At 47.7% G+C, this 22,500-nt stretch overlaps 1 protein-coding gene across 1 annotated transcript in view; it reads left to right on the forward strand.

Moving 5' to 3' along the window:
- plppr2b (phospholipid phosphatase related 2b) overlaps positions 1–22,279 on the forward strand; it is a gene marked incomplete at both ends in the record, with an annotated part of 44,171 nt that extends 21,892 nt beyond the window's left edge. Inside the window, 10 exon segments of the mRNA XM_080522854.1 lie at positions 3,889–4,077; positions 16,347–16,467; positions 17,663–17,913; positions 18,683–18,859; positions 19,524–19,667; positions 20,098–20,122; positions 20,125–20,144; positions 20,146–20,188; positions 20,191–20,270; positions 22,226–22,279. Coding sequence (XP_080378980.1) covers positions 3,889–4,077; positions 16,347–16,467; positions 17,663–17,913; positions 18,683–18,859; positions 19,524–19,667; positions 20,098–20,122; positions 20,125–20,144; positions 20,146–20,188; positions 20,191–20,270; positions 22,226–22,279 — 1,104 coding nt within the window.
- Between the last annotated feature and the right edge of the window lie 221 nt (positions 22,280–22,500).

Genomic DNA, 22,500 nt, shown 5'->3' on the forward strand with positions numbered 1-22,500 from the left:
TGTCTTGTTATGTAAATATTACAAATGCAATGTCGGTTTGAGAGTTAGAGCAAAGTGGAGAATTATGTTAGGGGTCAAATTGGGACACGTTGGTTGAGGACTGTAGTTCAGAGAGAACATTGAGACTAAAACCACCTAATAATATTCATTCATAACATATTATGACCATCATCATAACATGAATATTCATTCCTAACATATTATGAGCATCAGCACCAGTCGTAAATAGACCACATCCAGTTGTGTTAGAGAAAACGCGACACTTTAATTTGCGGCTGTGGAGGAGGAGGTAGAGCCGGCGTCTAATGATCGCAAGGTCGGCAGATCGGCGGTTCGAATCCCGGCTGGCCACATGTCGAGGTGTCCTTGGGCAAGACACTGAACCCCAAATTACTCCCAATGAGCGGGCCGGCGCCTTGCATGGTAGCTTGCCGCCGTTGGTGTGTGAATGGGTGAATGAGAGGCCATTGTAAAGCTCTTTGGAATAAGGCGCTATATAAGTCAGTCCATTTATTTAACGGAGGCACTAATACAGTTGCCTCATGACAAGGCGATGTCGCTGATACTATCAGCATGTAAACATCACCTGGAAACTAAAATGGCCTCATTAGAGTGGGAGGCCTAACTGCAATGGTCTTTTTTCAGTAGCCTATACCAAAGACTCTGTCCTTTTAAGAAGGATTATCATCAGTGTCAGTCCTTGTGTGTGTCCGGTGTTTTGTTAATAAATGATGCTCTGTGGGCAACAAGGACAAGGACAAGGAGAGAGGGGGAACTTTAAAGGGACGGTCCGCGCTCAACCAAGGTGAGCAACAGCCCACTGGGAGGGACAGACAGAGACGGATGGTGTTGTTACTGCCGGTTAAGCACAGGGAACATTCTAGAAGATTTTAGAATCAAATGTACCGAACTGGACACCGCGCACCACAAGTCTTAAAGGGACGGTTCACTATTTTGACTATTTTCTTTCCTTTTTCTTTTTCTTTTTTTCCCTTTAGTTTTTAGATATACTGTATCTCCCCATGTTCTTGATTGATCCAGGTGGTTTTTAAGTGTGTTCTATCTGAGAAGACCCAACAGAGACTGACTATTAGTTTTTTAAGTAATATATATTTTTAAATATATAATTTTTAAACACATTTCTGCTTTTATTGGGTTAGAGACAGCAGAGATTGACAGGAAGGATGGGTGAGAGAGGAGGGATGACATGCCAAGATATGTCAAGGCTCAGAATCGAACCAGAAACCTTGCGATGATACGGTATGTGCATTAGTGTGCTATGCCACAAAGCGTTCCATTCATGTAGGTGAAACATACAAAAAGTTCTAGAACCAAACGCACCTAACAGGACACAACTCTTGTGTCTTAAAGGGGTACGGCACTCTCGTATCTTAAAGGGGAGTGGCACTGTGGAAAGGAAACCTTTCCCCCTGAACAGGGTTAACACTCAGGTGTTCTTTCAAAGTGACAGAATAATCTTTGCATATTTTTTGTCCCCCAATGGCCGGTCTGTCGCTTTGAGTGTCAGGCAGTAGGATCAACAAGCACACAGTCCCATGAACATGTTTAAGCATTCATAAACATATTTGGCAGAGTGAACACTTGAAGGTGACTCGAGATGTGCTCTGACTGTAATTAGAAAGCAACGTTTGTTTGTTTTTTCGGTGGGGGCGGGGGTGGATTGTCAAAAAGTCTGTAAATGCAGATTTTCTTTTGAGGTCCTTGACGTACAGTCCTCGTGCTCAAGAGGACAGGACAAATAAACACACTGGGCTTTTCAAACCTTCCCTTGTTGAAACTTTGCCCTTCCTAGACTTCCCTCCATTCCTCACCATCCCTCCCTCCCTCCCTCACCATCCCTCCCTTCCTCCCTCCCTCCCTCCCTCCCTACCTACCTACCTACCTCCCTCCATCCTTCCCTGCTTCCCTCCCTCCCTCCCTACCTCCATCACTCCTTCCCTGCTTCCCTCCCTCCCTCCCTACCTCCATCACTCCTTCCCTCCCTCCCTCCCTCCCTCCCTCCCTCCCTCCCTCCATCCCTCCCTCTTTCCACTGATGAGTAATAGAGGGATGGGGAGGCAGGGGAGACGTGCATGTCGGCGTTACACACCAAGAAGGAGGAAAAGAACACACGTGTGTATATGGGGAGACTAGGGAGAAGAACTAACAAGGTATATAGAGGAAAAGAGTGACTGTGTCTGTAAATAAACTATGCGCTGGGTGTTTATTAGTGTACTGGGCTGTGTGTGTGTGTGTGTGTGTGTGTGTGTGTGCGTGCGTGCGTGCGTTTGTGTGCACACGCGTGGGTATCTGTGTGTGTGCGCGTGTGTGTGTGTGTGCGTGCGTGCGTGTGTGTGTGCGTGTTTGTGTGTGTGCGCGTGTGTGTGTGCGTGCGCCTGCGTGCGTATGTGTGTGTGTGTGAGTGTGTGTGTGCATGTGTGTGTGTGTGTCTGTCCCCCGATGACTTTGCTCTTGACACGACGCCGGTTGGAGCCCTCAGGGCTGGGGGGAGTTAGAAGTGAAGTATGTCACCCCCCAACCCCGTCTCAACACACACAGGGGACCCCGCGTCCAAAGAGCTCAGCCTCCTTAATATCCACACGAAACCAGAGATATAGAAATAGTTGTTACTGTAAATACATCGTGGAGGTTATGGCCAGAGATGTGTGTAGCCTCCAGTGTGTTCTTATGCAGTACATGTGCTATATATCTACACCCACGCACTCACACAAACACTTGCAATGTATTTTGAACACACGAACACATGCTCTCTCTCTCTCTCTCTCTCTTCTCTCCTGCTCTCGTTCTTTCTCTCTCATGTATCTCTCTCTGTACTACAGTAATTGTAACCTGCACACTGATCATCTGTTCATCATGCTTTATTCACTGTGGTCTGCATGTGTGTGTGTGTGTGTGTGTGTGTGTATGTGTGTGTGGTTTGTACTTCACCTTAAGATCACTCTACTGGGTCTGCTCTAGATCACACAGCCGCTCATGCACACACTCAATGTGATTGACAGCAGACACACACACACGCACACGCACACACGCGCGCGCACACACACACACCACACACACACACACCCCCTTCCTGCTCTCCCATGCGAGCACTTGTGCACTCTCTCTCTCTCTCTCTCTCTCTCTCTCTCTCTCTCTCTCTCCTTGCCTCTCTCACTATCTCTTTTCTCTCTCTCTTTTCCACTCTCATCTCATTCCTTTATTTTCCTCTGTTCAGTTCAGTACCGCAGAATCTGTCCATTTTCTGTTTCTCTCTCTCTCTCTCTCTCTCTCTCTCTCTCTCTCTCTCTCTCTCTCTCTCTCTCTCTCTCTCTCTCTCTCTCTCTCTCTCCTTCTCTCTCTCTCTCTCTCTCTCTCTCTCTCTCTCTCTCTCTCTCTCTCTCTCTCTCTCTCTCTCTCTCTCTCTCTCTCTCTCTCTCTCTCTCTCTCTCTCTCTCTCTCTCTCTCTCTCTCTCTCTCTCTCTCTCTCTCTCTCTCTCTCTCTCTCTCTCTCTCTCTCTCTCTCTCTCTCTCTCTCTCTCTCTCTCTCTCTCTCTCTCTCTCTCTCTCTCTCTCTCTCTCTCTCTCTCTCTCTCTCTCTCTCTCTCTCTCTCTCTCTCTCTCTCTCTCTCTCTCTCTCTCTCTCTCTCTCTCTCTCTCTCTCTCTCTTTCTACAGACACTTGACTCCTCATTTTACACCTTCCGGAATCTTCTGTCACCCCTTTCGCAAAACGGAACCGCTTGCTTCTACCCTTCTTCTTTTCTTTCCCTAATTTCTTCCTCTGGTTTTTTTTGTTTTGGTTTTGGTTTTTTTGTTGTTGCTCAGGCTTTACTTCTTCTTTTTGTTATTTTTCCTGCTGCCTTCCTTTCACGCCATGTTCTATTTCCAGCTGGTGATCATGGCTGGCACGGTTCTCCTGGCTTACTACTTTGAGTACACCGACACGTTCCCCGTCCACGTCCAGGGGTTCTTCTGCTTCGACAAGACCTTCTCCAAACCGTACCCGGGACCGGAAGACGACAGCAAGGCGCCGCCGGTGCTGGTCTACTCACTGGTCACTGCTATCCCCACTGTCACGGTAAGACTGTGTTTACACACACACACACATACGCACACGCACAAGCGTGCGCACGCACACATATACGCACACACACACACACATAACTCATGTGGTGTCTGTGGATCTAAGCACACTTGTGTCCACGTGTGTCCACGTGTCTTCTTCTGACGTGTTGCATGTGTGGTGGAAGCTATGTGTACAGCAGTAATGTTGAAAACAATACATTTTTTTGTCTAATCTCTTCAAGATAAAGTACGAGAGTCATTTATGTGAATAGCAGCTGCATATAGTGTGTGTGTGTGTGTGTGTGTGTGTGTGTGTGTGTGTGTGTGTGTGTGTGTGTGTGTATACAGTGTGTGTACTGCAGGTTTTCGCACATGCAAAATACAGCACATGTCATTGGGTCATTGGGTCATTGGGTCATACCTGTACATATGTGTGCGTGTGTGTGTGTGTGTGTGTGTGTGTGTGAGTATTTCTCACATCTATTATCCATGCATACAGTATATGCATATACCCATAGGATATCAAATGTGAATCCATAAGATATCCATGCATGCTGCGGTATCTACTGCAAATACAGGAGGTGACGTACGTCAGCACAAATACCATATGTGACAACAGTTGGTGAAACCAGGAACAATTTGCCAACCAATCAAAATGTACTGACCTTTATTCTGAAAAGTGTAAATAAATGTCGACATTGTTGAAAATCAATGACACTCTTGCTAGTCAAGCCAAAATACTTCAAAGCAATGGATTCGGTGAGTACTCCCCACTGCTACCTAGTTAACTATAACACTACTTTACATTTGTTAGCAGGCTCACAAAACAAGCTGTGTTAAGGGCTCTGCACACAGCGTGCGATTTCTGTTGCGCGTGAACGTTCCATTTTGAAGTTTGAATGGAAGTCTATGAGAACATACAACAGAAATTGCATCGCACGCTGTGTGCATTGGGATGCGATGTTTTACGATGTTCTCATAGACTTCCATTCAAACTTCAAAATGGAATGTTGACGCGCAACAGAATCGCACGCTGTGTGCAGAGCCCTTTAGTTGACTAGCGAGTGTGTAATTTTATTTTCAATTACGCTGAAATGTATTTTTTAAAATCGGAATAAAAGTCTGAACATTAAATCGGCTACCGGTTTCACCAGCTGCCATGTGTGTCCGTGTGTCCGTGTGTCCGTGCCTCTGACCTCCTGTCCTCCCTCCTTCAGGCTTGACCTCCTGTCCCTCATATGTGCCATTTTTCAGTGGCATCAGTGGGGCTACAGCAGCCCTGAGCCCAGCTCTATAGGACTACAGTCCCCACATACGTATGTGACACGTTCTAATGCTTTGGTCCTCATGTCGGGGTCCGATGTAATGATCTGACTTTTCTTTCGAAAAAAAAGGGGAATACATTTCCGCTTTGTTGAAAATCAATGACACACTCGCTAGTCAACTAACACAGCTTGTTTTGTGAGCCTGCTAACAATGTGAAGTAGTGTTATAGTTAACTAGGTAGCAGTGGGGATTACTCACCCAATCCATTACGTTGCAGTATTTTGGCTTGACTAGCGAGTTTTTTGTTGTTAATTTTTAATTAATTAATTTTGCCATTTAGCAGACGCCTTTATCCAAAGCGACTTACAATTACGAATTACAGGGACATTCCCCCTGGAGTAACTGAGGGCTAAGTGCCTTACTCAAGGGCACACTAGTAGTGGTGTGGCTTCAGGCGGGATTCGAACTCACAACCTTCCGATCACAAGTCCAACTTACTATCCACTAGACCACCACTACCCCCCATGTATCTTGTGATTCTCGACAACGTTGAAACGTAGTTCCGTGTTTCAAAAGAAAAGTCTGAACATTTTGATTGGTTGCCGACATCCGGACCAAATGATCAGACTGTGTCACATATTCACTACAGCACAGGGAGGGAGTCTCTGGTCCACAGTAGTGTTGTGACTGAAGCTACAGGGCTCAGTTCTATTCAGTACCACTGTAGGACTGACCTCATCATCCTAACCTCCTGAGACACTGGGTGATTGTAGCCTGACGTTACTAAGAAAGGAACGATTATGTGCGTGGGTGTAATCGGGTGTAATTGGGGGGGTAAAGTGGGTAGTACTATCCATAATACTACATGTGTCTGTGTGAGGATACACATGTAAGTACTGTATTTATGAATGTGCATGTGTGTTAGTAGATGTTAGCGTGTGTGTGTGTGTGTGTGTGTGTGTGTGTGTGTGAGGTGCTTGTGTGTCTAGTATGCAACGTGGGTGTGCAGCTCTCTCTCTCTCTCTCACTCTCTCTCTCTCTCCCTCTCTACATTTGCTCTCAAATGCATGAGAGAGAGAGAGAGAGAGAGAGAGAGAGAGAGAGAGAGAGAGAGAGAGAGAGAGAGAGAGAGAAAGTCAGCATGTTACCCCTCCATCATGGGTAAGTGAGTGGGTGGACAACAGCTTGCAGCCTCCACTTTCACGCTTGAAGGAAATGGCTTGTTTCTGCTGGGGGAGAAGGAGATGCGTGGCCGGTGTGGATGTGACTGGGAGGGTGGGTGGGGAGAGAGTCACGGGGGTGATGCCTGTTGAGAAGGCTGAGTACTGCACATTCCTGCTGCCGCCGCTGAACACCCTCGCCACTTCAACCGCTCAGCCTCCAGTCGTAATTATCCATTGACATGGCAACGGCGCAGTTGAAAGTGCAGTCAAAATGACTGCTTTAGTGTGCATGCGTGTGTGTGTGTGTGTGTGTGTGTTTTTGTGTGTGTGTTTGTATGTGTGCGTGTGTTTTTGTGTGTGTGTGTGTGTGTGTGTGTGTGTATGTGCATGTGGGCGTGCGTGTGTGCGTGTGCGTGTGCGTGTGTGTGTGTGTGTGTGATGAAGAGCCACCCTTCAACCGAGGGGTTAAGTTGAGCAATTAGCAGCTTAACATTTGAACACTGATTGTTGGCTTGATGTCATCTGGTATTAGCGTGCAAAGCTGTTAGCAGTTAGCGGTTTAGTCAACGCATAAAAAGGAGAGAAGGAGAGGTTTGTGGGAGGAAATAATGACTTAGCTTCAGAGTTGAAGTTTATTTTAGCACCTTTGTATGTAGGTCACACACGCACACACACACACACAAACACACCTAATGCTAAATACCGGAACCCTGGAGAACCGTTCTCTGAGACTAAACCTAAGCTCATGAAACAGGTTTGAGAGAGAGAGAGAGAGAGAGTGAGATAGAGGGAGGCGAAGACAGAGAGAGATAGAGACAGCCGAGAGAGAGAGAAAGAAAGAAAAGAGGGAGAGATTGAAAGGAGCCGACACAGCTTGTTTTCTGAGTTAGTTTAGTTTGCTGTCAGTCAAACCCTGTTGGAAGTGCCTTCTTTTCAATTCTGGTCATGAATAATGACTGGTGACAGGCTTAGCTCTGAGCCCCTGATGATACCCCTTTTGGTGTCACATTGACAGTCGTCCCTCTCCCTCTGTCCCATTGAATGCTAAGAAAGCCTTGAATTTGGTAACCCACCCCCCAACCCTTCCAGACAGATGTCACTGATACATCAAATTAGACCTCAGGGTAGACGAGGGGGTCTGAGCAAGACTTTGACAGACACACGCACGCACACACACACACACACACTCAACCTTGCTCTCAAATTGATGCTTTTGACAGCCACTCCAAGTGGGCTTGCATGTATAATAGTAAGATCCACACAGGCAATCATAAATTCTGTTGGTCTGGGTCTTTTTTTACATGGCACGTCAGTCCACACAGTTGTCCTCTACCCCTGTTACGACCCCCTAGATGGTCTAGGGAATAGGAGGGGGTAACAATTAAATAAAACCGGGGGGACAAGAAACAGAGGAGAAACGGCAATGTAAAATAAACAAGATTTATTGAGAATTAACAAAAACAGGTTTCCGTGAAACTCCTGAACTCAAAACTACTCTATAAAAAGAAGAGCGACTGAATAATGTATAAATGAGGGATAGTAAGGTAAAGTAATTAACTGATCAAGTGGTAAACAACTAACGCTTACAACTACAAATAAAACTAAATTGCAACCAACATAAGATTAACAAACACAACCTACACAATACAAAACTACAGCTGCATAATAACAAAACCACCACAAAACAACTATCAAGTTGTTGTCTGGCCCACTGGCACCATCACTGTGTCTCTCCCAGGCTTTTATCCTCCCTCCACCCTTGATTGAAGATTGAGCACACCTGTGCTCAATCAGGCCATCACCATGGCAATTGGTAGGAGGAAGGACAATCACCTGGGAGAGAACACAAAAAACAAACAAAACACAGAACTCCACACACTACGGAGGTAACAACCCCCTACTCGCTCTACCCTCTGCCCCAGCCTGCAGAGAGTAGGATTGTCCTAACCCAGCTCACTCTCTGAGAATAGCCTCCTCATCTCACTAAAATCACCAGATTGAAAGTTAAAGATGTGGCCTTTTGTCTTATACAGCTACTCTATAAAAACCGCTCTGTCAAGATTATGGGAGAGAGTGACAGTTGGATGGAGATAAAAGAAAGTAAGGGAGGATGAATACCCGTCGTCAGAGAGAAAGAGAAAAAAGAGAGAGAGAGAGAGGACCCAGTGAAAGGGTGAGGGAAATAATAGAGAGAAGAGAAAAGGGCAGAGAGAGGGAGAGAGAGAGAGAGGACAGTAGTCACCCTTCACACCTCTCACAGAGGGTGCGAGACCTCAGCGAGCCCAAACAGGATGAGACAGAGAGGGAGGGAGAGAGGAAGAGAGAGAGAGAGAGGAAGAGAGAGAGAGAAAGAGAGAGAGAGAGGAAGAGGGAGAGAGAGAGGGAGAGAGAGAGAGGGAGAGACAGGGAGACAGGGAGAGAGAGGGGGTTGCTGAGAGAGAGAGAGAGAGAGAGAGAGAGAGAGAGAGAGAGAGAGAGAGAGAGAGAGAGAGAGAGAGAGAGAGAGAGAGAGAGAGGGGAAGAGAAAGAGAGGAGAGTGTGAAACAGAGCTGGAGGAGAGAAAAGGAGAGAGATGTGGAGAGAACCAGAGGAGTCAGGAGATGCTACAGTAACCTAGTTTCTCCACAATGGAGCTGGGAAGCATGCCCGGGCAGGAACGAAAGAGAGAATAAAGGAAGGATGAGAAGGATGAGAGATGCAGAGAAGAGTGGGTAGAAACAGCTAAATCGTCATGGTTACACAGGGGCCGTTGCAGTTGCAAGCACTGTGTTCCGTTTGACATGCGTGTGTCTCTGAACGTCAACAAACACCATGTGATGTTCATTTACCGTCGGCTATGTACGCACTTGTCGTACACACGCACGCACACACACACACACACACACACACACACACACACACACACACACATGACACACACACAAACACACAGACACACACACACAAACACACACACACACACACACTCACACACACGCAAGCACGCACGCACACACACACACTCACACACACATGCACACACACGCGCGCACACACACACGCACACATACACACACACAGTGTTAGGTCATTTGTATAATTATGAATTATTAAGTATGAGTGTTGTTCTATATTTGCTGTTTATATGGCAGATAAATATTCAGTGGATGGAAGTCATGAGGGAGAAAGTCACGTCTGAAAACACATCTGAATGATCTCAATAAGGCTTTAACTGGAAAGTTGAACTTGTTGTGTTGATGCTGTGACATGAAATCAAATGTTTGTGTGTGTGTGTGTGTGTGTGTGTGTGTGTGTGTGTGTATGTGTGTGTGTGTGTGCGTGCGTGCATCTGTGTGTGTGCTTGTGTGTTTCCCGTGAGTGTGTGCACGCATGAATGTGTGTGTGCACGCGTGTTTGCGCGCGCGCGTGTGTGTGTCTGTGTTCTGTCTTTGTGAAATTGAAAGGGATGCTTGGCTGAACATGGTAGAAGATAGCCTTCTTCTTTGACAATCGTCCTGATCTGCCAACACCGCTACACTAGACTCCTCCTGTTTAAAACTCCCTCTGTCATTACGTGCACAGCGCTCCGCTATTGTTGTGCAAATTCATTGTTATTGTGTTTTTTAATTGCCTTCATCTCTTTGAAGTGGCTTGCAACTCTGAACCACCGAGCTGTCCGCCTTGCTCTGTTCTTCACTCCTTCTTTATCCACTTAACCTTCATTCAGGCTGCCGTTTCTACACACAGAAGCACACACTCACACACGCACATTCACACATACACACACACATGCATGCATGCACGCATGCACATTCACACACACACACACACACATGCATGCACATATGCACGCATGCACACACGCACACACGCATACACACACAAGATGCCAATTTGAAAAATGTGTTTTATCAATATGGACTTCATGCTGTCCAATCCCATATGTAACCATCATATCGTACCTACAGTATATACTGTATATATATATATATATATATATATATATATATATATACCTGCTCATTCTTCCCCCCTCCCCTCACCTACAGTAAGTGTACAGTATCTCTCCTAGAGTCTGTCACGAGCAGAGTTGAGAGAGAGGTTGAGGCGTTCAGAGACTCTGAGTGCTACTGTGGTGATGAACATGTGAAAGCTGTTCTGCTCCACTTTTCCCGGTTTGATTTGACAGAGCTGCCAGTGCACACACACACACACACACACACACACACACACACACACACACACACACACACACACGCAGACACTCACTCTCTCTCTATCTCTCACACTCTCTCTCTCTCTCTCTCTCTCTCTCTCTCTCTCTCTCTCTCTCTCACACACACACTTCAAAGGACACCATGTGATCTCTGAAGGAGAAGACAGCAAGTATCAATCACCGTTGTCACCCTCTATATCTCTCTGCCTCGCTCTGCCTTTCTCTATCTCTCCTCCTATTTGCTTCTTCCTCTCGCTCATCTCTTTGAATTCCCTGTCCCCCCCTCTCTCTTCCTCTCTCTCTCTCTCTCTCTTCCTCTCTCTCTCTCTCCCCTCCTCCCTCTCTCTCTCTTCCTCTCTCTCTCTCTCTTCCTCTCTCCCTCTCTCTCTCTTCCTCCCTATCTCTCTCTCTCTCTGTCTTTCTTTCTCTCTCTCTCTCTCCCTCCCTCCCCCCCTTGTTTCACACACTCAACAGAAACAGCAAAGCTATCGCAGTATACAACAACAGTATAACAACACTAAAAGATTAACTCTGAAAATTAGGGAAATTCTCAGTTAACACTTAACAAGTGTTGGATCCGGAGCTGTTTTACCACTGAGGGAGGCTGAAATGAAGCCTGTAAAATGCATTAGAGAAGTCGTTGCTAGTTCAGTCCATTAGGGGGTTGCCATGTTCGTATTGATCTAGTCTAACATAATGGACCTCCACTGAGTTGTATTGATGTTGCGCTTCCGCCCATTATGAGGTTTTTAGGCTGCAGCATGTCTCCCATGCATCCTCTCCATTCATGAGGATCAGAATGTAGGTATGTAGGTAAGTAGGTAGTTTGGTAGGTAGGTAGGTAGTTTGGTAGGTAGGTAGGTAGGTAAGTAGGTAGTTTGGTAGGTAGGTAGGTAGTTTGGTAGGTAGGTAGGTAGGTAGGTACGTAGGTAGGTAGGTAGGTAGTTTGGTAGGTAGGTAGGTAGGTACGTAGGTAGGTAGGTAGGTAGTTTGGTAGGTAGGTAGGTAGGTAGGTAGGTATGTAGGTAGGTAGGTAGGTAGGTAGGTTGGTAGGTAGGTAGGTAGGTAGGTAGGTAGGTTGGTAGGTAGGTAGATAGGTAGGTCGGTAGGTTGGTAGGTAGATAGGTAGGTAGGTTGGTAGGTAGGTAGGTAGGTAGGTAGATAGGTAGATAGGTAGGTAGGTAGGTAGGTCGGTAGGTAGGTAGGTTGGTAGGTAGATAGGTAGGTAGGTTGGTAGGTAGATAGGTAGGTAGGTTGGTAGGTAGGTAGGTAGGTAGGTAGGTAGGTAGGTTGGTAGGTAGGTAGGTTGGTAGGTAGGTTGGTAGGTAGGTAGGTTGGTAAGTAGAAAGGTAGGTAGGTAGGTAGGTAGGTTGGTAGGTTGGTAGGTAGGTAGGTAGGTAGGTAGGTAGGTAGGTAGATAGGTAGGTAGGTAGGTAGGTTGGTAGGTAGGTAGGTTGGTAGGTAGGTAGGTAGGTTGGTAGGTAGGTTGGTAGGTAGGTAGGTTGGTAGGTAGATAGGTAGGTAGGTAGGTAGGTAGGTAGGTAGGTTGGTAGGTAGGTAGGTAGGTTGGTAGGTAGGTAGGTAGGTAGGTAGGTAGATAGGTAGGTAAGTAGGTAGGTAGGTAGGTAGGTTGGTAGGTTGGTAGGTAGGTAAGTAGGTAGGTAGGTAGATAGATAGGTAGGTAGGTAGGTAGGTAAGTAGGTAGGTAGATAGGTAGGTTGGTAGGTTGGTAGGTAGGTAAGTAGGTGGGTAGGTAGGTAGGTAGGTAGATAGGTAGATAGATAGGTAGATAGGTAGGTAGGTAGATAGGTAGGTAGGTAGGTAGGTAGGTAGGTTGGTAGGTAGGTAGGTAGATAGGTAGGTAGATAGGTAGGTAGGTAGGTAGATAGGTAGGTAGGTAGGTAGGTTGGTAGGTTGGTAGGTAGGTAGATAGATAGATAGATAGATAGATCAGACATGATTATATAGAGTTCAGTATGATCGCCCCAATCGAGCCAGCCGGAGGAGGAGTTGTACAGTCTTATTGCGGCAGGCAGAACACATCTCCTATAGCGCTCCGTGGTGCAGCGCTGTTGTAGTAGTCTTACATCGTTACAGCCTTTGATGCTTGAATAATTAATGTCGAGTGTCAGAAGTGGCGGCCACAACCTAATTATGATTCCCCCACAGTGGGGCGCGTAAGTGGCACAGCACACTAAGGTGCATACCATGTCGTCGCAAGGTCCCTGGTTCGATTCCGGCCATCGACAAACATCCTGCATGTCATCCCCTTCTCTCTCTCTCACCCATCCTTCCTGTCAATCTCTACTGTCTCTATCCCAATGTAGCTCACAGCAGCTCACAGTTATCAACCGGGCCAAACTCACACGCATCACCAACACTGCTGCCAGGATCATTGGACTCCCCACACCCAACCTCACAGCACTGAACAACAGGGCCATCTCACGCATCGCAACCACAGTAGAACAGGACATCACCCACCCACTCAATCTGTACCTCGCCCCACTGCCATCCGGGCGTAGGTACAGAACACTGTACAAGGTGCAAAAGGGCTCGCTTTGGCAAAAGCCTGATCCCCGCAGCCATTGTTGCCTTAAATAATAGACCGCGCTGAGTGTGTGTACTTGTGTATCTGTCATGTGTAGTACTAGTCTGTTGTTGTCTGTGTTATACGGTGTTGTATGTATATACAGTATGTTCTACTGTACAGTGGTGTGAAAATGAATTTCCCCCTGGGGACAATAAATCTAATCTAATCTAATCTAATCTAATCTAATCAATGAAAGAATTCATATGCATGTGTGCCCTTTGCCCCCACGGCTGCGACACAGAGGTGGTGACTCACCCACATCAAGGCCTCCACTGTCTGTTCCTCCTGTTCCCATTAGCCCTCAGGGTACCCAGTGGAGCTGTTAGAATACATCGCTAACAAAGGCTTGGCCCCACCCTCATAAAGTATCTATGCGGTTCGCTTTAGCGTGTTAGCATCCGCATACATCGCTGACATAGGCTAGGCCCCCCAATAAAGTATGTACGTGGTTAGTTTTAGCATGTTAGCATCCGCATACATCGCTGACATAGGCTAGGCCCCCCAATAAAGTATGTAAGTGGTTAGCTTTAGCATGTTAGCATCAGCATACACTGCTGACATAGGCTAGGCCCCCCAATAAAGTATGTACGTGGTTAGCTTTAGTATGTTAGCATCAGCATACACTGCTAACGTCTGCTAGGCTACACCCGGCACCCATACATACAGAATGTATGGAGCGAGCTTTAGCCTGTTAGCACACTAGCGTCGTCCCATATACTCCCGACCACTGCATATTGCATGAGAAGGTAACATCCACATCCTCCTCTCTCTCTGTCAATGGGGCTCTAGAGTATTATCACAAAGGGTTCACCTCAGTATTCTGAGCAGAGCTGAGCTGTGAAGTTTGAAGTTCTATAAAGGTGATATCTACGGGGGTTGAGGTCGACGCTAAACCCCTACTGTGATGAGAAGGAGGGGGAGTGATTGGTGGTGGACCGGGGAGGTTCAGGGAATCATGACCTGCGTGGGTGGTGTGAGGTGATGTGAATGCATAAGCAGCTTGGTGCTGGGGGTCATATGGGGATCACTCATGGTCTAAAGTATTGATATACACTCACCGTACATTTTATTAGGAACACGTGTACACTTTCTCATTCATTCAGGTGATGTAATGGTGTGGGGCACCGCTGGACTGGCCATACAATCTACGCTAGTTTTGGGCCGGTCGGGCCGCCCCCCCCCCCCCCCCCCACCCCCCAAAAAAACAAAAAAAAACTAGTGCGGCCGACCCCAAACTAGCGCGGCCCAAAATAGCGCGGCATCAACTAGCGCTGAATCAAGCGGCGGCCCCCGTTTATACTAACACATGGGCTGGCCCAATCACATGCTTAGGCCCTGCTGTCCATCGGCCCCCTCCCCCACTCTGATCCCTCGGCCGACAACCCAAGTTCAGTGTCATGTTCGTAGATAAGATAGTGAAAGGGGGTGCCCAGAAAATTAGGGAGAAAAAAAGTAAGAAGCTAGCAGAGGATGCCTCAAAATGTCAGAAACTGACAGATATGTTCTCTGGATCGACTGTGGGGGCTAGGCCTACTACAGATACAGCAGCCATGTCTCATCACCGTGGAGTACGTCAACAGTGAGTGAGTACACTGGTTCACACTTGCATTGGTATACTTGCTGTCCATGTCACTTACTCCGCTCTATAGGTTTTTTTTACAAATGGTATATTCAACAGACTGCCAGCATGTTGATCGGCGGTGTCGGACCGATTGTGTTGGGCCGGTCTGAGCCACATGGCAGGGCCTAATTTTTGTCCCAGTCCAGCCCTGGTGTGGGGAGAATGTTTTCTTGCCACACTTTGGGCCTGTTAATACTAATCAGTCATCGCTTGAATGACACAGCCTATTTGAGTATTGTTGCTGACCTTGTGCATCTCTTCATGGCTACAATGTGCCCATCTTGTAATTGCTACTACCAGCATGATAATGCACCATGTCACAAAGCAAAAGTAGTCTCAAACTGGTTTCATGAACACGACAGTGAGTTCAGTGTTCTTCAGTGGCCTTCCCAGTCACCAGATCTGAATCCAATAGAACACCTTTGGGATGTGGTAGAATGGGAGATTCACAGGTTGAATGTGCACCTAAAAATCTGCAGGAATTGTGTGATGCAGTCATGTTGTCATCATGGAACAGGATCTCAAAGGAATGTTTCCAACTTCTTGCCACGAAGAATTTAGACTGTTTTAAGGGGGGGGAAAGGGAGTCCCTATCCAGTATTAGTATAGTGTTCCTAATAAAGTGTTCGGTGAGTGTACACTGTACGTCACTAGATTGGTGATGCTGACGAGTAGGGGCTATGGGAGTAGCACAATATATTTTTCAGTACTGTATAACGCAATCTATTTTTCAATGAGTTATGTATGACCAAAGGTTTACACCACGTGCACACACACTGCGACAAAATGATTACGATCTTCTTGCAACAACAACAACTGCTACCACAGTGTGTTGAGTGTGGAAGCTCGGGCTGGGTGGTTTGGGATGCGCTTTCATTCAAACAATTGGCTGGCTGCATCTTAAAGACTTCTGCCACCACAGTGCCGCAGCACATGTGGAATCAGGAATGCAGCAGTTTTGTGCAGCTGCCAAGTCGCAACCGTGTGTTGAGGGGGGATCAATTAACGTCATATTAAAGTGAATCGAATTGAACGTCACCTCATTTTGACTGCCTCAACTCTTTCAGTGTTTGACACTAACCTGTATGTCTGTCTGTCTGTCTGTTTGTATGTCTGCTTGTTTGCCTGCCTGCCTGTCTATCTGTCTGTCTGTCTATTTGTCTGTCTGCCTGTATGTCTGCTTGTTTGCCTGCCTGTCCGTCTGTCTGTCTGTCTGTCTCTCTGCCTGTCTGTCTGTCTGTCTCTCTGCCTGTCTGTCTGTCTGTCTGTCTGCCTGCCTGTCTCTCTGTCTGTCTGCCTGTCTGTCTGTCTATTTGTCTGCCTGTCTCTCTGCCTGTCCGCCTGTCTGTCTGTCTGTCTGTCTGTCTGCCTGTCTCTCTGTCTGTCTGCTTGTTTGCCTGCCTGTCTGCCTGTCTGTCTATCTATCTCTCCATTACTGGTGTTGTAGATCCTGATAGGGGAGGTGACCATCTTCTTTGTGAAGTCGGAGGGAGCTCAGGAGAAGACCATCGTGACGGCCGACTGCTGCTACTTCAACCCCCTCCTCCGCAGGATCGTGCGCTTCCTGGGTGAGTACGTCACGGGTCCGACACAGTGGAAAGTAAAGTCAAACTTTATTTCTATAGCGCCCTTCACAGCACGGATGCACAGGGTGCTTTACATCAAAAATAAGAAAAGTAGGGGCGCTTAGGTGGTGTCGACCATGTAACCGTAGGGTCCCCGGTTCGATTCCGTCCAGGGACATATCCTGCATCCCTCCTCTCTCTCTCACCCATCCTTCCTGTCATAATCTATAATGTATCTGTCAAATAAAATTAAAAATATGAGTGGGACTGCCCTACTCAGAATAAAATAACTTAGAGTAAAACGTTATTCCTATAGCGCCCTTCACAGCACGGATGTACAGGGTGCTTTACATCAAAAAGAAGAAAAGTGCAATCAAATCATCAAGGATTAAAAACAAAAACGGAGGAGCACCCCCACAAGGGACAACATAAACAGAACATAAATAGGAACAATAAGATGGCTTTAGGTGACTACCGGCCTGCATAAACAGATGAGTCTTTAATTGCCGCTTAAAATTCTTCTGAGTTCTGAGGGAGCGGCTCTCAGGTCAGGGGGGGGGGGGCGTTCCAGAGTCTTGGGCCGTCACCTCAAACGCTCTGTCCCCTTTAGTTTTAAGCCTAGTCCTGGGTACGACCAGGAGCTCCAGTGGAGGCTGGTAGTGGTAGAAATCGGAGGACGGGCTCGTTGAAAGAAGAACGGGAGGGGAGGTGAGAACGGGAGGAGGAAAGGAAAGGAAAGGAAACCGAGAAGGAGGTCGAGGTTGATCGAATGAATGGAATGAGGAACAGGCTTTTTTTTCACTTGTTGTGTCCAGAAATATAGCCCGGGTGAGCCCCTCAACCAGGTCTCGGGGTGGTAAAAGGGTAGCCCCTCGGCCCCGAGCCTGGTGAAGTGGAGAGGAAAACAACAACCCATACGACGAAGAAGAAGGAACGGGCTTGTCGGAATGATATCATTCCTTATTCCGTTCCATGCGTTACAGTGAGCCCGTCCTCCGATTTCTACCTCGTTGTCGGTCTTCCCTTTCTCCATCTCTCCCTTTCCCCATCTTATCTTCCTGCTCCACCTTTCCATCCTCCTCCCATTCTCACCTCTCCACCCACTCTTCTTTCTCCCTCTTCCCTCTCTCCCTCCTACACCCCCCCCCCTCCTCCTTTCTCTCTTTATCCCCCCTCCCCTCTCTCCTCCTCTCCTCAGGCGTCTACTCCTTCGGCCTGTTCACCACCACCATCTTCGCCAACGCCGGCCAGGTGGTGACAGGAAACCAGACGCCTCACTTCCTGTCCGCCTGCCGTCCCAACTACACGGCCCTGGGCTGCCTGTCTCCCATGCAGTACATCACGGAGCACCGCGCCTGCACGGGCAACCCTTACCTGGTGGCGTCCGCACGCAAATCCTTCCCCTCCAAGGACGCCGCCCTCAGTCTCTACTCTGCTGTCTACACTGTGGTAGGAACTGATTGTGTGTGTAGGCGGGGAGGTTGGGGGGGGGGGGGGGTGAAATGAAATGTGGCACCGGGAGAGAGAGATAGAAAGTTACACTGTGGTAGGAACTAATTGTGTGTTTAGGCAGGGAGGTGGGGGGGGGGGGGGGGGGCGACCACATTATTGATTACAGTTAGAATACAGTTTGTATTGTATTGATGTTATAGTGAGGTCTTTTCTCATGTTCATTTTTTTCCCTTGCCTCTCCATCCTCCCATCCGGCCTCTCTCTCTCTCTCTCTCTCTCTCTCTCTCTCTCTCTCTCTCTCTCTCTCTCTCTCTCTCTCTCTTCCTTTCTCTCTTCCTCTCACTCTCTCTCATCCTCTCTCTCTCTCTCGCTGTCTGGGGGGGTGAAATGAAGTGTGGAGAGAGAGAGATAGGAAGAAGGGATGGCAGATGGCTTTGGATCTTTCTGATACGACTGTGTGTACAGTGTGTGTGTGTATAGACACAGTACTGCTCATGTGCGCTAATGTCTGTATGCTTATGCTAGTATTGCAGTTTGTGCATGTGTGTTGATGTGCTTATGCGTGCTAATCCCTGTGTGTGTGTGTGTGTGTGTGTGTGTGTGTGTGTGTGTGCGTGTGTGTGTGTGTGTGTGTGTGTGTGTGTGTGTGCGTGGTGCCTGCCTGTCTGTCTGCCTGCCTGTGTGTGTGTGTGTGTGTGTGTGTGTGTGTGTGTGTGTGTGTGTGTGTGTGTGTGCGTGTGTGTGTGTGTGTGTGTGTGTGTTTCAGATGTACGTGACGCTGGTGTTCCGGACCAAGGGCACACGGCTGACCAAGCCCACCCTGTGTCTGAGCCTGGTGTCCCTGGGCGTGCTGGTGGGGGTGGTCCGGGTGACCGAGTACAGGAACCACTGGGGGGACGTCCTGGCTGGGTTCCTCACTGGAGGGGCCATCGCTGCCTTCCTGGTGAGGGAGGGGGATGGGGATGGGGATGGGGCTGGGACTGGGACTGGGGATGGGGATGGGGCTGGGGATGGGGATGGGACTGGGACTGGGGATGGGGATGGGGCTGGGGGTGGGACTGGGGATGGGGATGGGGATGGGGATGGGGATGGGGCTGGTACTGGGACTGGGGATGGGGCTGGGGATGGGGCTTGGGATGGGGATGGGGATGGGGATGGGGATGGGGCTGGTACTGGGACTGGGGATGGGGCTGGGGATGGGGATGGGGATGGGGATGGGGATGGGGATGGGGATGGGACTGGGACTGGGGCTGGGGCTGGGGCCGGGATGGTAAAGACATGCTCATGAAGTCTCGCTTATGAGAACCAGTGTACAGTACCGGAGGCTGGTGAAGGTAGGAATCAATAAGCCTGTCCTCAGATTTCTACCTCCACCAACCTCCCCGGTGTACAATATACACAGTGATGTATACAGTGTACAGACCACATTATTGATTACAGTTAGAATACAGTTTGTACTGTACTGACCTTATAGTGAGGCCTTTCCTCATGTACATTTTTTTCCCTCGCCTCTCCATCCTCCCATCCGGCCTCTCTCACACTCTCTCTCTCTCTCTTCCTTTCTCTCTTCCTCTCTCTATCTCTCTCTCTGTCTCTCCCTCCACCAGGTGACCTGTGTGATCAACAACTTCAAGCAGACCCAGGTGGCGCTGCCCCCTCTGCCCCCCCAGCGCCCTGAGCCCCCCCTGGGCTTGCCCATGGTCAGCCTGCCCCGCGTGGAGAGTCCACTCGAAAAGTTAAGTGGCCACCAGGTAAGGGGTGGGGGGTGGGGGTCAGGGGGCTAGAGAGGTGTCCATTGTGGGCATCCTCCTCTTGTCTCTGACAGTGATATATAAGTCCTCCCTCGACATTTTCCGTCACGTCAGCAATTCAGTTTCAGTTTTCTTTCCCCCGCCACCCAGACTCTCTGGGACTTTCGTATCTTTTGCTTTAATTGGTAATCTCTCTCACCCCTATATCCCACGTCCTGGCGATCCCTCTTCGTGTTCTCCATTGACACATTTTTATCTCTGCTATCTATTTTTCAATCTCTAACTGTGTCCTATCCTTAACACTGACGTATCGCCCTGCTATCCCCCCCTGCTGGACACCGTCCCACAGTGTGCTCTCATCTCTCTCTCTCTCTCTCTCTCTCTCTCTCTCTAACTGTGCCCTGTCTTTCTCTCTCCCCCTCGTCCTCAGGCTCCAGGGCTACCGTACTCTGAAATCACATGACCATCAGCCATACCTGTGCCCCGCCCCTCCCGATGTGCTCCTCCCCTCACGACGCTGCCTCACCAGCGCAGTCTAGACCTGCCCTCCGAACGCCCCGCCCCCTGCCCCGCCCACCCCGACGGACGGCCCTCTCTACGACGGTCCTTCTCCACCCAGGTCTAAGAAGAAGAAGAAGAAGTATTCCACCAGTCCCAAAAAAAACACACACAAAAAAAAAACATCTAAACCTCACCATCACCATGGAGACGCCGCCTTCGGCAACCTCCTCAGTTACCCTCTACAAGTCAGAGATGCGGCTATAGTCTTGTTTATATCCAAACCCAGTTTCGTTTCTTTTTTTTCACCGTTCTCTTGAGATTTCCCCCCAAGATGGCCGTGCGACATGCAAATATAAGCTCACCAAAGCCAAGACTCAGAGAGCTCTGAAAGCAATACTTTCTTTCCGGCCCCCCTGTTTTTTTGGATTCCTTTCCTCCTTCCATGTACAGAGAGACACAGAGGGGTATGAATGAATGAATGAATGAATGAATGAATGAATGAATGAATGGACTTTATTGTCATTGCTACAGTACAGGTACCAAACAACGAAATTTAGGAGGGGTGGCTCCCCTGGTGTTAGGAAAGGGAAGAAGAAAAAAAAACACTTAAAAAAAAAAAAAACATTCACAAGAAGGGAAGGAGCTGGTTTACATAAATAAAGGCTATGTACACTATCCACTGTACTATACTGTACAGATAGACGGGTACTGACGGAGTGAACACACGTATCCCTCACTGGATGAAATGACCCCGAAGGACCCGTTTTTTTGTGAAACTCAGGAAAAAATAATAAACAACAAACCAAGAACAAGGAATAGGAACACAGAAATATGTGATATGTATGTGAGAAAAGAGGAAGCACTTTTGTAAATTAATGGTGCAGTTCAACAGATGAAGAAGAAGAAGAAGAAGAAGAAGAAGAAGAAAAAAAAGATATTATGAAGTATTTGTGGTGTATTTTGTTGTTTTTGAGGAGAACGTTTTAGTTGAATAGACTCTCCTGTGTTTTTGGCCAGGGAAGATCATGTAGCTTCACACTTGTTGTGTTGTGGTGTTGTTTTCCCACAAGGACTCAAGGACTCACATTCAGCTACAAGTACAATTCAATACAGGGCAGGAAGCCAGTAGTTAGCTAAACGCTGTGAAATGTGGTTGCTCCTAACAAGACTATGTCACAATAGGACTCTTGTCTTCTGTTACAACCCAATAATTGTTGTCTACTCTGTGGTCTACAATAAATATACGTTTCTTTTTTTTTCATATTTGTATATCCATGCCCCAACATGTTTTTGCTACAGGTGGTTTGTCACTGATTCCTATTCTCACTTGGCATGGCAGTCTTCCTGGTATTTTTTTCATTTGCCCAAAACCTCACCCCCCTTTCTCCCTCTTAATCCTCCTCTTTCCACACCATTGTAACCACATCCGTCCTCTTATCTCTCCTATCTGTCCGTTTAAGAGTAGGATTCTGTGCTGTACCTGTTTCTACCTGTTACTTTCCCAATATCCACTGCTTTATGTCTGCACTCTTAGAAAAAGAAATGTTAGCTATAACCATAAAGGGTTCCCCAATTGTCACTGTAGGAGAACCCTTAGAAGAACCCTTTTGGGTTCCATGTGCAGAACCCTTTCCACAGAGGGTTCTAAGTAAGTAAGTAAGTAAGCAAGCCTTGAGAACTGGGTTCTCGACCCTAATGGCCCTTAGGCGGCAGGAGTCTATCTCCTGTTTCCGTAGCGTGAGGCGGCTTGATGTACCAGTACCCCCCCTGGACATGACGCTGGTATGTCGCAGGGTCACAGAGGGTTCGAGGTGGAGCCCAAAACGTTTTCTCCATGGAACCTCAAATTGAAAAGATGTACATGGGGCAGTTGAAGAACCCTTTTTTTTCTAAGAGTGTAGCCCTGCTTCAGACTGTCCGTCTCCTTTCCTTCACTCGCCCTTCTTCCTCCTCCGGTCTGACGACACTGTAACAAGTAGCCTATGTATAGTTTTGTACAGTACATAGATTTCCTTTTTTGTATTCTGTTATGTTCTTTTAAACATGTGTGTGAACAGTCCAACTACCTGAAGCTGTCTGGTAGGATTAAGAGTAGCAAACGTCTCCCCTAAGTGGGAATGTAGCACAGAGAAGAGGGGGGGGATTCTAAGACAGAGTTCCAGATTGCTATGTTATTAGTTCTCGCCGCGCTTGGCCGAAGCTGATTTGGTCTAACTGGGGTTGACATGACTTTGCAGTGCATGGTAATGCTTATGATTGGTTGGTAACAGAGCAGATATTTTTTTTTTATGTAACTTTATGGTCAGTTTAACAGACACATAGTATAGTTAGT

The sequence above is a fragment of the Nansenia antarctica genome, assembly GCF_963989245.1.
Source record: "Nansenia antarctica genome assembly, chromosome: 2".
Classification (NCBI taxonomy): Eukaryota; Metazoa; Chordata; class Actinopteri; order Argentiniformes; family Microstomatidae; genus Nansenia; species Nansenia antarctica.